This window comes from Lonchura striata, chromosome 1, assembly GCF_050655825.1.
Source record: "Lonchura striata isolate lonStrDom1 chromosome 1, ASM5065582v1, whole genome shotgun sequence".
NCBI lineage: Eukaryota > Metazoa > Chordata > Aves > Passeriformes > Estrildidae > Lonchura > Lonchura striata.
Genome location: NC_140703.1, coordinates 111417322 through 111429524, shown reverse-complemented (window position 1 = coordinate 111429524; position 12203 = coordinate 111417322). Strand labels below are relative to the sequence as shown.

General features: G+C 52.8%; 1 protein-coding gene and 1 long non-coding RNA gene across 2 annotated transcripts; both read left to right on the top strand.

The window, feature by feature from the left end:
- The first annotated feature begins 5916 nt into the window (after positions 1-5916).
- On the top strand, positions 5917-6276 carry LOC110479109 (uncharacterized). Its single transcript, XR_002466868.4, has 2 exons — positions 5917-6044; positions 6175-6276. It is a non-coding gene; the product is annotated as an uncharacterized LOC110479109 (long non-coding RNA).
- Positions 6277-7960: 1684 nt separating this feature from the next.
- RPL8 (ribosomal protein L8) lies at positions 7961-11854 on the top strand. The gene is made up of 6 exons (XM_077781670.2): positions 7961-8025; positions 8210-8353; positions 9741-9882; positions 10346-10564; positions 11320-11435; positions 11655-11854. The coding sequence occupies exons 2-6, from the start codon at positions 8216-8218 to the stop codon at positions 11811-11813; spliced, it is 774 nt and encodes a 257-aa protein (XP_077637796.1). The 5' UTR covers positions 7961-8025; positions 8210-8215; the 3' UTR covers positions 11814-11854.
- Positions 11855-12203: the final 349 nt, after the last annotated feature.

Sequence of the window (12203 nt, the reverse complement as noted above, 5' to 3'; positions counted from 1 at the left end):
GGAAGAGAACAAAGCAAGAGAATATGAAAAAGAAAACAACCCCCAAGAAAATAATTAGATTTTCTTTTTTCAAAAACCTTATCCATCATTATGCCATAAGAAAACAACAACAACAAATTATTACCAAAACATATACTTTTTCCCTGTCTTGTGGGAACACAGACATCTATCAAGCAAGAGAGAATCCTGTGCTATTGTGTTTGGTTACTAAGATGGATGCACAAACTGCCCCGGCTGTAGCCTCCAGGAATGTTGTCACCAAACAAATGTTGCCATTGAAGTGTTGGTAGGAGGTACATTAGGAAATTCGAGGAGGAAAAAAACCTTTTTTTTTTCCCCTTGGGAAGGGGGGTGTTGCGTAGGAAAACCAGCTAATAGCTAAATCTGGAAGTACAGCTGGGTGCTCTTAAATTAGAAATCTTTAGGAGGTCTCCCACACATCCCTGCAAGTTTGCTGAAGAGTTGTGCATTGCTGCAGATATGTTTCACCTCCTCCAGATTTTCTGTTTCTTGCTAAACTTCTCCATGGCTTTAAGCCTCTCTCTGTTAACTCCCCAGTGTCTCTCTGGCCAGGGTCTCACTCCTCTTCCATCTCTCCTTCCAATTCTCTTAGTTCCTTAGTATGGTTTCAGTCCTGTATCTCAGCTGCTCAAGAGGACAGAAAATTGGCTCAGTGGATTTCTCCCCTTCTCCATCAGCTGTCCCCGTTTATCTCATTAAGAAAAAAATAAGATGATCCAGACATATGAGTAAAAAAACCACTTATTTTCTTACCCATTTTCTTGCATCACTCTCCCCTGCAGGCAATTTGATTGTTGTTTTACAATACAGGCAGAAGGTAATTTCCCTACATACAGTGTTGCTTGGCCCTGAATCTGGTGGATTGTCAATTTTCCCCTGTTTGCAGCTGAAAATAATTTTTCAGAAAAGATGGTCCTGCTCCAGTCTGAGACGACCAGCACAGGGTTTGAGCTCTGCCTTGCAAGGACTCGTGCACAAAAGGCTGTGTTCTGCAACTCAAACCCACACAATTTTGATACTTGTAAGCAATGGGATTATCTCACCAGAGAGTTGGACAGTTTTTCCAGGATCAGTGATTAGATCAATATATGGTTAGAGATACGGGAGAGAAGTAGCTCCTCTCTTACTGTTGATACACAAAGCAAATTTCTTTTAAAAATGTGAATACTTACCAGTTACTGTGCAGGCTTTGAGGTTGCTGCACACAGGGAATTATTATTACCGCGTTTAGTGGGAGGGAAAGAACAACAACAAGGAAAGAATAATAACCAATTACTGTTCCTCAATGCCTTCCTCGCTAAGGCTAAAATGGATCTTGGTTTGAAGCTAAAATAAAGCGGAATTCTCGTGCTCATTGTTTCAGGAAGGAGCCGCAGAAATCAGGCGCTTTGTGCTCAGGGCCTCTAGAGGTCACCAGAACCTAATTAATGAGCAGAACGTGAAGTGCCGATTGCTTTGTTTTGATGGGGATTTTCCACCTCGGCGGCTCTGGGTCTCCCCTGTCCCGAGGAATGCGGGAATAGCCGGGAATAACAGGAAAGGCCGGCAGAGCCATTCCCTGCCGGAGAGCCCGGGCTGCGCAGGCGGCAGCTCCCTTTGGGGCGCCAGGCACAGTCACTGGATCGGCTTTTGTCCTCTGCCCTGCTGGGATTTTATCCCGTGCTGCTGTGCTAAATCCCGCCCTGGCACTGCCCGAGTGCCCCTGGGCAATGGCTCTGCCACACCCAGGGAATTCCAGGGGCATTGCCAAAGCCGGGGGTTGCCAGGAGAACAGTGACTCAAAAGGGGACACGGCCAGGATTCTTCTAGCATGGTTTATTATTCTTCTACCATTCTTCTAGCATGGTTTATTATTATTCTTCTACCATTCTTCTAGCATGGTTTCCTTCCAGGTCACCCTGTGCTGCATTTACAGGGAAGGTTTGAGAGGAGAGCTGCAATTATGATGAAGTGGTTGTCATGTGGTCAGCGACCTCATCTGCTTCATGCAAGAGCAGAAGGGAAAGCTCAAGTAATTTCCCTGGAATTCCCTCCAGAGTTTAGGAATGAGACAGGCTAGGAAACTTGGTACAGCTGAGGGAGACTGTTTATTTCAAGACAGCAAACAGAAGCTGATCCTTTCAGGAGAAATTCCTCTGGGGAGAGCAGAGGTATTTATTTTGGGAGCAGTCAGTGGAACGGAGGCCTGTGGTGTCTCTGCAGAGGACTTTTCTCTCTGGAAAGGCAGGAGTGCTGAATGCAGACGAGTGGCCTGTATCCTGCCAGGATGCTGAGGGTGGTTTGGGGGGGCTGCTGCAAGAGGATCCCCACAAAGGGCTCCTTTGCTTTTGGGTACAAGATACTGCAAGCCCAAGATGTTTCCTCGGAGTCCAAGGAGCTTTTCTGGATGCAGAACAGGAGATGAGGCTTTGTCCCCTCTGCAGTCCCTACAGGAGCCCCTGGCTGTGGCCCTTCCCTTGCCAGGTGGCAGCAGGTGACTCCCCTGTGCCCTGCTCTGGAGCAGCAGTAATGGGATCTCCCCGAGGATGTTTGCTGGGATTAGCAGGTGTGTTATTTTTGCAGACTGGAACTGTGATGCTGCAGGTTGGCAGGAGTCCACGTGTCAGTTCCTAATCCCAGGCAAAGCCCTGAGAGGTCAATAAAACCACAAACGGAGGCAAGTGCCCACCTAAAGGAGGTCAGGATTATATTCCTAGTAGCATACTATTCCCAGAGAGAAAACACAGCCATTCTTTATTTCCTCCCCTTTCAAAAGATACACAGAGTTAAGGGCTTCCCTTCTCAGTTCCTTTTCAAGGCAGGGTCCTAGAGAAACCTTGCTGTTTCTTCCCCTTTTCCAAACAGCAATCTCATCAAAATTTCTTGGTGGCTGCCATCTGTTGCAAGCAGAACACCACCCCTTTTGCTATTTACAGTGCAATTAACCTTCAGCAAATTAGCTTGTGACTGTCATGAAAGGATTAATTAAGGCAACACACCCTTGACTTGTTCCCACTGTGCATTTATGCGGGTGCACCCACGGCTCTGCCAAAGCCCTTCCAGAATCAAGGGAGTAGTTTTTATCCTTTATTATCCCAACAAATTAGCCAGCCAGGGGAGATGCTTGAGGGATGGGCTCCAGCAGGCACAGTCCCATGGAAGTAGCTGTGGAGATAGAGGACCTGGCCTTGCCCAGCAGTGCGGGTGCTTCCCTGTGTCACTGCCCTGGAATCAGGATGTGGGGCCATGAATCAGCCAGCTCAGCTCACAGTTGTAGTTGAAGCAGCCAAAAGATGAAGCTGCTTCCAAAATATCAGGCTGTGATGTGCTGCAGCCGTGCTTTGGAAGCACAGCCTATTTTGCCTAGCACCATCAGACTTCCATCTGGATTCCCGTGCCTGGGAGGCCAAGGCTTCCTGAGAGCCCCAGACCCCTGATCTGTGCAGGTGTGCAGGATGTGTCTGGGTTAGCCAGACAACCCTGTTCTTGCTCCAGGCTTGGAGAATCCTTAGGGAGATTCTCCCAGCTCTAGCACAGCCTGAGTATTGATGGAAAAATAGGCTTTGGCCAGAGAATTCCAGCATGGTGGCTCTGCCTCTGCTCCTCTTCCCACCAGCTGTAACTCCTGGCAGAGAAACAGCGAGACTGGTAAAGGCTGTCATGTCTTAAAGCAAAGCATCTTCTTGTTGTTTAATCCCAGATGGCAACTAAGTACCAGCAGCTGCTCACTCACCCACCTCCTGCTTCTGTGGGATGAGGAGGGGAATTGAAAAAAAGGCAAAACTCATGGGTTGAGATAGAACAGTTCAATACTTGAAGTAAAAAATAATAACAGCAATAATAATAGGAAAAAAAGAGATGCATAAACCCCATGAGGGACAAGCGATGCAGAGTAGAGCTGCTCACCACCCAGCCTGTCCCTGGGCAGTGGTCAGCCCCTCCCAGCCAATATGGACAGTTCATATGGACAGACACTCTGTGGTGAGGAGTATCCCTGTGGCCAGCTTGGCTCAGCTGTCCTGGCCATGCTCCCTCACAGCTCCTCACTGGCAGAGCACGAGACACTGAGAAGTCCTGGATTTAGAGTAAGCACTGCTTAGCATGCTGATGTTTTACTTGTTGCTGTGAATGTTCTCATACTGAATCCAAAACACAGCACTGTACCAGCTACTGGGAAGAAAATCAACTCTCTTCCAGCCAAACCAGGATACAACTGTAAGAGACGATGTCCTGAAGGCAAGAATCTCAGGGCTCAAAGCTGCACGAGAGCAGCTGCTGCACAGCAGTGCAGTGCCAGGGAATACCTGCATTGCTTTTGTTCTGCTGTCAGGAGCCCTGTGGCTCACACTGTCTCGCCCAGCATGGGCTTGTCCCACTGTATCTCTGGCCCTGCCACCTCCTCCTCAGGCTGAGAAATATCCCACAGATTGGATGTGGGAGATGACATCAGCCCAGGGCCTGGGGGCCTCTTTTCAAACCACAGCATCACCTCCACTCCTCAAAGTTACAGAGAATTACGATCCCTGGTAGTGCTCCACACTTGTATTTCGTTGTCACTGAGATTCTTAGGGCACAGCACACAGCCACACTGTTCTGACAAACCCGGGCAGTATTTTTTATTGCCATCCAATGTAAACCACTCGCTTGCATTTCTTTGGATCCATTAGTTTTGAAAGCACAGCTAAAGTAAATAAATAACCTTGTTTTGAGCTCAGTCCATGCTTGGATGTGCCAGGTAATACAATGTTGTTATTCCTTGATGATGAAAGTGTTAACTAATGTTGTCTCTTATAAGAAGAAATCAGGTATAAAATTACATCATCATTAATGAAGTTCTGTCATCTGTTTGCATTTCTTCTCTGATTTCTGAATGTTATCTGGGCTGGAAAACCTGGAGGCTTTCAGGGTTTTGCATTTGTGTGTGCATCCTAAGGAATCTTGAGTGCATAGGGACCTAGATGCATACTATTCCCAGCCTCCTCCTGTTTTTCTCTGATGGAAAAATACTTCAGAATCTGCTTGGGTGGTACCAGCACTGGGGCCCTGGGCAGCAGCATGCTCTGATCCTGAGGTGTGCTTAAATACAGCCTGTAGTGACACAAATAGGTGACAACCAGTCAGCACTACTGGGAGGAAAGGCTGAGACAGCCTCTGATGTGATGATGGCAAACACAGAACTCTTCACACTCTTCTGGAACAGACATTTCTACCCATATTCAGGGCACCCAAAAAGCTGGCAGGGAGGAATTAAGGATGATCCCGTTCCAGCCTTACCCTCTGTGTTGCAGCAGTACCTGGGCAGGGTGGCAGCTGCTCAAGCCCACAAAAGAGGCTGCAGCTTCACAGATGATGACAGCACTGTGAAGACTGCACCACAAATTAAATATCAATAAAATGAAAATAAAGCATAGTTGATACTGTATAATGAACCTGATGAGTGTACCAAATCATTACACAACTACTTCTTACGTGATTACTAAGTCCTTAACTAAGAACATGAAAGAGGAGTGACCAATGTAATTTGCTGGGTTTATGGGCATTATTTGGAAATTCAGGTTCTTATCTAGTTCCTTAGAGATCTGTCTCTTGCCTTATTTAGTAGCAAAAACTAACCAGACTCCTGCTGCCACAGGAACCATAAATGAAATTCTCAAGGTGTCCCCACTCAGGGTGAATGTAAACTCAGTGTAAACCAAAGTGAGTGGCAATGTGCCATCGTGCACTGAGCTGTCACACGGGGCCCAGGACGAGCAGCTGTCCCCCTGCCTGTGTGAGGGATGGTGACCTCCAGCAGAGGGGCAGGGTGGACTCCTGGCCATGCAAATCCTTTTACCTGGGCTGAATCCGACAAGGATCCTGGCTCTGAGCCCTTTTCATCAAGGGGTTTTGCATCTTACAGGAGGGTGAGCTCCACAGCCCCAGGAAGACCGTGGTGGAGAAGCTCATCTGTCAAGACATGGTGGATGAGGAAGTTCTTCAGCTGCAGGAGAGAAGCAATGGCATGTGTGGGGCTGAAGAGCTTTTCCTAATTTCCAGTGAGCCAAGTAAGGTTAAATAGTCCCTCTTCAGTGAACTGGGTCGTTGGCAGTGACCTGTTCTGGAAAAGTGGCCTCTGATGCAGAAAATTTGTTGGGCTGTTAAAGAAGTTAAGGCACTTTTCATTTCCCCTTCCAGGGCGAAGCACAAGTTGATTAGGAACACTAAGATGATTACCTCTGCTTTGCTGTATCTCTCAATTATGCCCTAATTAATATTGATTAAAATCTGGCAAAGGCAGCTTAAAGCACTTGCTGGGGTTTTATCTTCAGTTACTTCTTCACCCAAAACCTACAGCTCTTAAACTGCACAGTACAATCTGATTATTCCAGATCCAGCTGCATCTGTGATGGCTGGAGCCTTCTCCTACAAACTGCAGCTTGGTCCAGCTGTTTAAGGAAGGATTTGGCATGGCAGCTCTTAGCTCGGGGTCCCTGCTTGTTAATGTGAGATCCCACAACAGGCTTGGGATCTCCTAGTTTTAGGTTTAAACCAAATGTCTCTCCCCCTGTACTGGGCACTGGTGAGGCCACACCTCGAGTGCTGTGTCCAGTTCTGAGCTTTTCAGTTCAGGAGGGACATTGAGGGGCAGGAGAGAGGCCAGAGGAGGGAACAGAGCTGGGGAAGGGTCTGGAGCACAAGGAGAGGCTGAGGGAGCTGGGAATGTTTAGGCTGGAGAAAAGGAGGCTCAGGGGTGACCTTATTGCTCTCTACAACTCCCTGACAGGAGGGTGTAGCCAGGTGGGGACTGGTCTCTTCTGCCAGGTAACCAGTGCCTGAGGAGAGGACCATCAGGGGAGGTTTAGGTTGGACAGCAGGAAGGATTTCCTCACAGGAGGTGTTAGACATTGGAACGGGCTGCCCAAGGAGGAGGTGCAGTCACTGTCCCTGGAGGTGTTCCAGGAAAGGCTGGATGTGGCACCCAGTGCCCTGCTCTGGGTGACACGGTGGTGTCCAGTCACAGGTTGGACTCGATGATCTCCGAGGTCTTTTCCAGCATAATCCAACCTGTGATTGTGTGAAAAAAGTGCTGGAGATGGGGAGCTGTGAACTCTGAGCCCCCTCCACCCCCCGTTCCTCCCTGGCCCCTCGCAGTGTGTCGAGGAGCGTTTTAAAACACAGGGAAGCGAGTCCTGAACACCGGATGGGCACTGCCCGTGGAAGCACTCTGCTCGGAGACACCAATCACCACTGTGGACTATTTTTAACTATCCATTTTCTACTTATCCGTATAAAATGCATAGGTTTTGTTTACATTATCCCCTGAAACACGCGCTGAGTGTTTCAGGCTGGCCTTTGCCGCTGCTTTGAGCGCTGCAAACTCAAGCCGCGGCAATGGGGAGAGCTTTTGCCATTTCCCTCGCGGTAAATCGGAGCCGCGGCCCCGCACCGCCGGAGCTCCCCGTGCCCGTCTCGGAGCGCTCCCGTCTGGCCGCAACAGCTCCCGGGAGCTCGCTGTGCCCGCTCCCGGTGCCCGCCCCATCCCGGAGCTCTCCGATGCCCATTTCCCCGTGTTCCCCGTGCCCCATCCCGGGGCTCTCCGGTGCCCATTTCCCCGTGTTCCCCGTGCCCCATCCCGGGGCTCTCCCGTGCCCATTTCCCCGTGTTCCCCGTGCCCGCCCCATCCCGGGGCTCTCCCGTGTCCGTTTCCCCGTGCCCCATCCCGGGGCTCTCCCGTGCCCGTTTCCCCGTGTTCCCCGTGCCCCATCCCGGGGCTCTCCCGTGCCCGTTTTCCCGTGTTCCCCGTGCCCCATCCCGGTCTCTCCCGTGCCCGTTTCCCCGTGCCCCATCCCGGGGCTCTCCCGTGCCCGTTTCCCCGTTTCCCCGTGTTCCCCGTGCCCTATCCCGCTCTCTCCCGCCCCGCTCCCGGAGGAGCCGCGCGCACGCGGGGGCTCCGCCTCTTCCCGCGTGACGTCACCGCGCCGGAACGCGGCCGTCGCCGCGCCGTGACGTCAGCGCTTCCGTCTTTCCCGGGGAGGCCGCGGTGAGGTAGGAGCGGGGCGGCCGCGGTCCCGGCCCGCATCCGCCGCCATCCGCGCCCGGGCGGCCGCGGGAGGGGGCCGGGGCAGGGGCGGGGTGCCGCCGAGCGTGTGGCGATTGCCGCCGAGCGTGTGGCGATTGCCGCCGAGCGTGTGGCGGGTGTCGCTGAGCTGTCCCCGCGCTGTCCCCGCAGGGCGCCATGGGCCGCGTCATCCGCGGGCAGAGGAAGGGCGCGGGCTCCGTGTTCCGCGCCCACGTGAAGCACAGGAAGGGCCCGGCCAAGCTGCGCGCCGTGGACTTCGCCGAGCGGCACGGCTACATCAAGGGCATCGTCAAGGTACGGGCGGCCTGGGGCCCAGCCCCGCTGCTCTGCGCTGCCGCCGTGCCCGCAGCGCTCTGGCCGGCCCCTACCCGTCTGGCCCGGATTCTGGCTTCTCTGTTCTCGGATACATCCTATTCCCTGAAAAGTCAAACTCTTCTAGGTTTGTGAGAACATCTCAGCAGGGAGGGCACGCTTGGTCAGCAGTAGGATTTTCTGCTGGAGCTTTGCTAAGAGTGGCAGTATCAGCGTGATTTTATGTTGCCTCAGAATTCCCTGTACTCAGGAAACATGGCTGGGCAGTTTCCCCATGTAGTTAACTGCACCTTAAAAAAATACAATAAAACCCCAAAATCTTTGTAAATGCAAGGGATAGCCATCATTTTAGTCTTGAGCAGTATGAGCAAGGCAGTACCTGTATTTGGGGTGTGGTGGTGGTTCTGGGGTGTCAGGGACCGTGGAGTGCCAGCAGTGCTACTGGCTGGATGCTCTGGGCAGCCCTTCAGTGTCCTACAGCACGATCATGTTCAGGCTGCAGAGAGAACTCTCTTCACCCTCACCTAACCGAGGTGATGATAGCAGCTGGGTAGCAAGGTTTGACTTGAAGTTCATCATACAGAGGGGGTTTGGCCAACAGGGCTGAAAAAACGTCAGCAATGGGCACCAGCAGTTGGTGAGCTGTCCTAAAAGACAGAGACATCTTAGAGATGTGTCAGAGTCACTTGTCTGCAAATACATGGCTGGGTATTTTAATCCCAGTGTGCTTCAGGAACAGAAAGCACATGTTTCTGTCTGTGCTTCATAATTTAGGAGCTTCAAAAACTTTGTTTTACCTGAATGCAGAAAGTTAGAAATGCTTCAGTCCCAAGGAAACACATGGAGAAGTCACTGCCTGTGCCCAGCTCTGTCCTGCCCAAAGGTGGTTGGGCAAAGTGAAAGTGGATTTCTTAGTATGGAGAGACTGGATACCTGCAGAATGCCAGGGATAAAACTGCTCAGACAGGATTAGCTACAAACAGCACACTTACCCAGGCGTTATTTTGTGACCAGTGAATGATTTGGGCTGGAAGGGACCTCAGAGCTCATCCACTTCCACTCCTGTTGCCATGGGCAGGGGCACCTCCTGCTATCCCAGGCTGCTCCAAGCCCCATCCTGCCTGGCTATGGACACTCCAGGGATGGGGCAGCCACAGCTCTGGGCACCTTGTGCCAGGGCCTGCCCACCTCACGGGGTGGGATGTAGGTACTGGGGCTCGTGTTGTATCAGACGTGACCCTTCAGCCCTGAGGGGTGTCTTGCTGAAAACCCTCCCAGTGACCACCCCCCTCTTCCCGAAGCTCTTTGGTTCCTGCAGAGCCCCTGGCAGGGGCCGTGTCCCGCCTAAGGCAGCTCTGCATTCCCACAGGACATCATCCATGACCCCGGGCGGGGCGCTCCGCTGGCCAAGATCGCCTTCCGCGACCCCTACCGCTTCAAGAAGCGCACGGAGCTGTTCATCGCCGCCGAGGGCATCCACACCGGGCAGTTCGTGTACTGCGGCAAGAAAGGTGGGCAGGGCTGGGCTGGGCTGGGCTGGGCAGGGCTGGGCTGGGCCGGGCTGGGCTGGGCAGGGCCGGGCCGGGCTGGGCTGGGCCGGGCTGGGCTGGGCTGGGCCGGGCCGGGCCGGGCCGGGCTGGGCTGGGCCGGGCTGGGCTGGGCAGGGCTGGGCTGGGCAGGGCTGGGCCGGGCTGGGCTGGGCTGGGCTGGGCAGGGCTGGGCTGGGCAGGGCTGGGCTGGGCTGGGCCGGGCTGGGCTGGGCAGGGCCGGGCTGGGCTGGGCTGGGCTGGGCAGGGCCGGGCCGGGCTGGGCAGGGCCGGGCCGGGCTGGGCTGGGCTGGGTGTCCCAGCTCCTGGAGTTCGGGATGCTGACCCTGCCGCAGGGTCTGTGCTGCTGCTCTCCCGTGCTCAGCAGCGCTGTAACCCCAGCCCAGGGCCCCCAGTGAAGCTGTGGCTGCTCTCTTGCTCCTTGCAGCCCAGCTGAACATCGGCAATGTCCTGCCCGTGGGCACCATGCCTGAGGGCACCATCGTGTGCTGCCTGGAGGAGAAGCCCGGCGACCGCGGGAAGCTGGCGCGCGCCTCCGGGAACTACGCCACCGTCATCTCCCACAACCCCGAAACCAAGAAAACCAGAGTGAAGCTGCCCTCAGGCTCCAAGAAAGTCATTTCTTCTGCAAACAGGGCTGTTGTGGGTAAGGAGCAATCACTGTGAACTTGTCTCTGGGCTTCTTGCCACTGACTCTTCCAAACAAGGCCCCACTTTTATCTTGGAAATAGTGTCATGTGCAGGGTGGACAGTCTGTGCTCAGATGCCTGGCTTGTATTTTACTCCTGCATTATATTTGCATGTTGCTAACCTAAATTTGGAGGTTTGACCTAGTGAGAGGACAGAAAACTAGATGCTCGTTGTCCTCAGGCTGTAGTGGAATTGCTCAGCCTGTGAAATCCAAAGTCTTGGGGAAGGACTTACATGGGAAATGGCATTTTGATCTTCTGCTCTTGGTACATTGAAGGAGCCTGTTGTTGGTGTCAGGTGGGTGGAGTGTTCCAGGAGGTCTGACAAGGAATGACAAAACCACTGCCAAGAAGCAGAGGCTGCACCAGGTTTGTTGTGCACCTGACAGCTGAAATGGCTGCTGGCGACACTTGCCTGCCTCTAATCTGGTGTGTTAATCCAGTAAAATTGACTCAGTAAATCATGAAACAAGCAGGTATTTGACCTCAAAGTTCTTCACAGTCCCCTGAGCTCTTTCAATTCATACTTCACTTGAAAAACTTAATGTTGCTCAGGAAATCGTAGCAGTAAAACTGGCAGTGCTTTGAAAGAAAGCTCAATCCCGTGTGTATTGGATGAGAAAGAAGGCTGTAGCTCAGCTCTGTGGGTTACCTTTCCATGGTACTGGTGTGTGCTGTGTTTGGGTGTCACCATTCCTGCCATTCCCTGCAGGAATCGTGGCTGGTGGAGGCCGTATTGACAAGCCCATCCTGAAGGCTGGCCGTGCCTACCACAAGTACAAGGCCAAGAGGAACTGCTGGCCACGTGTCCGTGGTGTGGCCATGAACGTGAGTCTGTTTGGAGTCTGTCCCTCTGACAGTTCAGGAAAGATTTGTGGGATATTGGGATGAGCCTGGGAGGGAAGCTAAATGTGCAGCCACAGGGTGAATTAGCAGCATTGATGGTGCGAAGTGAAGCAGTTACTCCTTTGTCCCCTTTAACCTGTTCATTTCTGTTGACCATCAGTTTCTGTGGTTACATCGCTGTCTTGCTTTCCCCCTGCACAGCCTGTGGAGCATCCCTTCGGAGGAGGCAACCACCAGCACATCGGGAAGCCCTCGACCATCCGCAGGGACGCTCCCGCGGGACGCAAGGTCGGGCTCATCGCCGCGCGCCGCACGGGGCGGCTGCGGGGCACAAAGACTGTGCAGGAGAAGGAGAACTGAGCTCCCACCCTGGGGGCCACACAATAAATTTGTACTACAGAGCTCGTGTGGAGTTCGTGGTGTCCGCTGCTGCGGTGGGGATAAAACTGGGATCGTGTTCGGCACAGGAGGTTGTGAGTGGAGATTCAGGGGGTTTTCCCCTTGCCTTGGAGAGCAGGAATTCTCTCGGCCAGCACTTCCAGTCTGGAGTAACACTGCTGGGGATGCTCTTGTGCCCTGGTGAGATGTTCATGTTGGCCTGGTTCTGTGGAAGCTGAGGCCGGACAAAGCAATCAAGTAATCCTGTGGTTAAACTTGGGAATCTGGCTGAAGGGATGCTCAATTGTCAGAGTTCATAATCTCTAACATAATGGTTTTCCATTTTTATCTTTTGGGGGCCTGGGAAGCTTG

Bases quoted from the DNA above. Each gene is read 5' to 3' on its own strand.
- RPL8 (XM_077781670.2), top strand. From the start codon at position 8,216: ATGGGCCGCGTCATCCGCGGGCAGAGGAAGGGCGCGGGCTCCGTGTTC. The intron at 8,354-9,740 runs GTACGGGCGGCC...GCATTCCCACAG, and splicing joins ACATCAAGGGCATCGTCAAG to GACATCATCCATGACCCCGG. The intron at 11,436-11,654 runs GTGAGTCTGTTT...CCCCCTGCACAG, and splicing joins TCCGTGGTGTGGCCATGAAC to CCTGTGGAGCATCCCTTCGG.